The sequence below is a fragment of the Laetiporus sulphureus genome, assembly GCF_001632365.1.
Source record: "Laetiporus sulphureus 93-53 unplaced genomic scaffold LAESUscaffold_265, whole genome shotgun sequence".
Lineage (NCBI taxonomy): Eukaryota > Fungi > Basidiomycota > Agaricomycetes > Polyporales > Laetiporaceae > Laetiporus > Laetiporus sulphureus.
Genome location: NW_024468774.1, coordinates 1 through 2,166, shown reverse-complemented (window position 1 = coordinate 2,166; position 2,166 = coordinate 1). Strand labels below are relative to the sequence as shown.

Here is a 2,166-nt window from a genome sequence, read left to right as displayed (position 1 = left end):
AGGCAGCGCACCGGGGTCGAAGGGTTGCTCATAAGCATCGTGGTGCGTCTCTTCTTGTCCGCTTCGGGGCACTCCAGCGGGTCGATGTTCATGACATACCTGGCGCAATAGTTAAAGCTCCTTCTGCGCCCGACGCCTTTCGGCGCGCTTACGCAACTGTGGGCGGGGACGATGCCCGAGGCGATCAATGCCAATGGAGAGGTACGCATCCTGCTCCTGTTTGCTTCACGGTGGGATGGAGAGTAAATTATCGCTTTATGCAGTTCGCGGTCCCGACCGCACAAGTCGCTAAATGTCGCGCGGAGGTGTACGATGACGAGCTTGGCAAGAAGGTATGGGAGAGGCTCGAGGAGGAGGTGAAGGGGCATTGAAGCTAGGTGGGCTGTCATCATGAGACGCGGAATGAAGGCCGATGCTTGGACATCAGCGTATCGTGTACATTGCTAGGCTCTTCTGTTGCGTTTATGTTTCTGGCTTTGGCTCGAGGGTGTGTCGTGCCATATGAAGGCATGCGGGATCGCGGAGAGTTTATCTGAGAGAGCAGTGCCGTGACTAGCATATATCTCCCGAACCATTATCCGGCACCTGATTCATCGGTTCGCGGAGTCGAATGCCGCCAGGATTTGTCCTTCACAATAGGAGTTGCCATGCCAGGATGCTAAGACCATATAAGGATTGATGGCTTGGACCTAGTAATTGCAAGCCGAGTATCTTTTCGCCTTTTGGTTACGCTACAGGCACTGGCAAACACTGCAGCCTGCATTCTGTAAGTACGACGCTTCCATGACGATGATATAAGGGATCTATGCAGCCAGGTCGCAAGACTTAGTTGATGTGAGGAGTCATTTGGCGAAATCAAATATGGGAGTGTATCGGTTTAGTAGTCAAAGTTATTGCCTTTGTCAACGGGTATCAAGTTATGTTGCGTGTACGTATATATCACGGCTTGCTCGAAATCCTGATCCGATCGGCAAAGGCATAGAATAAAAGTGTTGTCTTTACAACGCAACAGGAGACTACTTCTGCCTCACATTTGACAGACGAAGCCCTGTGCAATTCCTCGTTCACAAATCATCATATCCTTCTCACTATCCTTGACATTCAGCATGGGGATCCTATCAGAAGTGTACTATGCCGCCGTCTTGTTCTGGCGTGTTTTCTTCCTTCGAGGCGACTTTACTACAAGTAAGATGCCTGACCTCACGGGCCATGTGATTGTGGTCACAGGTACGTTTCGTACTTTCATCATGTCGTTCTCTCTGGCTTGATGACGACCCAGGCGGAAATACCGGCATTGGTTGGGAGACGATCAAGGCTCTCCTGGAGCATAATGCCAAAGTGTACATGGCTTCGCGCAGCAAACAGCGCGCTGAGGTAGCCGTTGCACGTCTGAAGGAGGAAACGGGCAAGGAACCGATTTTTCTCGAGCTGGACTTGGGTGACTTGAAGTCGGTGCGGAGGGCTGCTGATGAGTTCCTAAGGTGAGTTGAGTGCTCTCGGTCGGTTAAACTATCAGCGCATATAGCGAGGCGCTGATGTACCGTGGGCAGCAAGGAACAGGAGCTGCATGTGCTATTTAATAACGCGTGCGTATGTCCGTAACCATACGTGCATGTCGGAGTGAAGTAAGCATATTGCAGTGGCGTCATGACCCCTCCCAAAGAACAGCTTACCGCGGATGGGTACGACCTGCAATTCGGCACTAACGTCATAGGCATGCTCTCTACGCTTCATGTATCATCGTCCACTCATGCATGCCCATATTTCCACAGGCCACTTCCTGTTCACCGAATTGCTCATGCCCGCACTCTTTGCTGGCGCCCAATCATCTCCGGACCACCATGCGCGCATTATCACGACCTCTTCTGGTGCTGCCATGCTCGGTCATATCAACTTTAATTCTTGGAAGGCAGGCACCTCCCGACAAAATGTATCGGTCAGATTCTTGTATTTTCAAAGCAAGCTGGTGCGTGGCTGTTGCATCGCTTTGATTAAACAGACCTAATGATGCATCATGTCTTGACAAATGGCAGGCGAACGCGATCGTCGCTAGGCAGATCGCGAAGCGGTATGCGGATAGGGGAATCATCTCCATCTCCGTTGACCCAGGTAGACTTCGATGCGCACTCCCGTTACCGCTGTCAATGCTACCTCTGCTTCTCATGC

General features: G+C 51.5%; 1 protein-coding gene across 1 annotated transcript; it reads left to right on the top strand.

The window, feature by feature from the left end:
- Positions 1 to 1,031: 1,031 nt before the first annotated feature.
- On the top strand, positions 1,032 to 2,166 carry LAESUDRAFT_816937 (NAD(P)-binding protein; the record flags this gene model as incomplete). Its single annotated transcript, XM_040914833.1, has 6 exons — positions 1,032 to 1,227; positions 1,280 to 1,481; positions 1,551 to 1,586; positions 1,641 to 1,714; positions 1,773 to 1,966; positions 2,034 to 2,166. Coding segments are annotated over exons 1-6 (760 nt in total), but the record flags the coding sequence as incomplete, so codon positions are not given.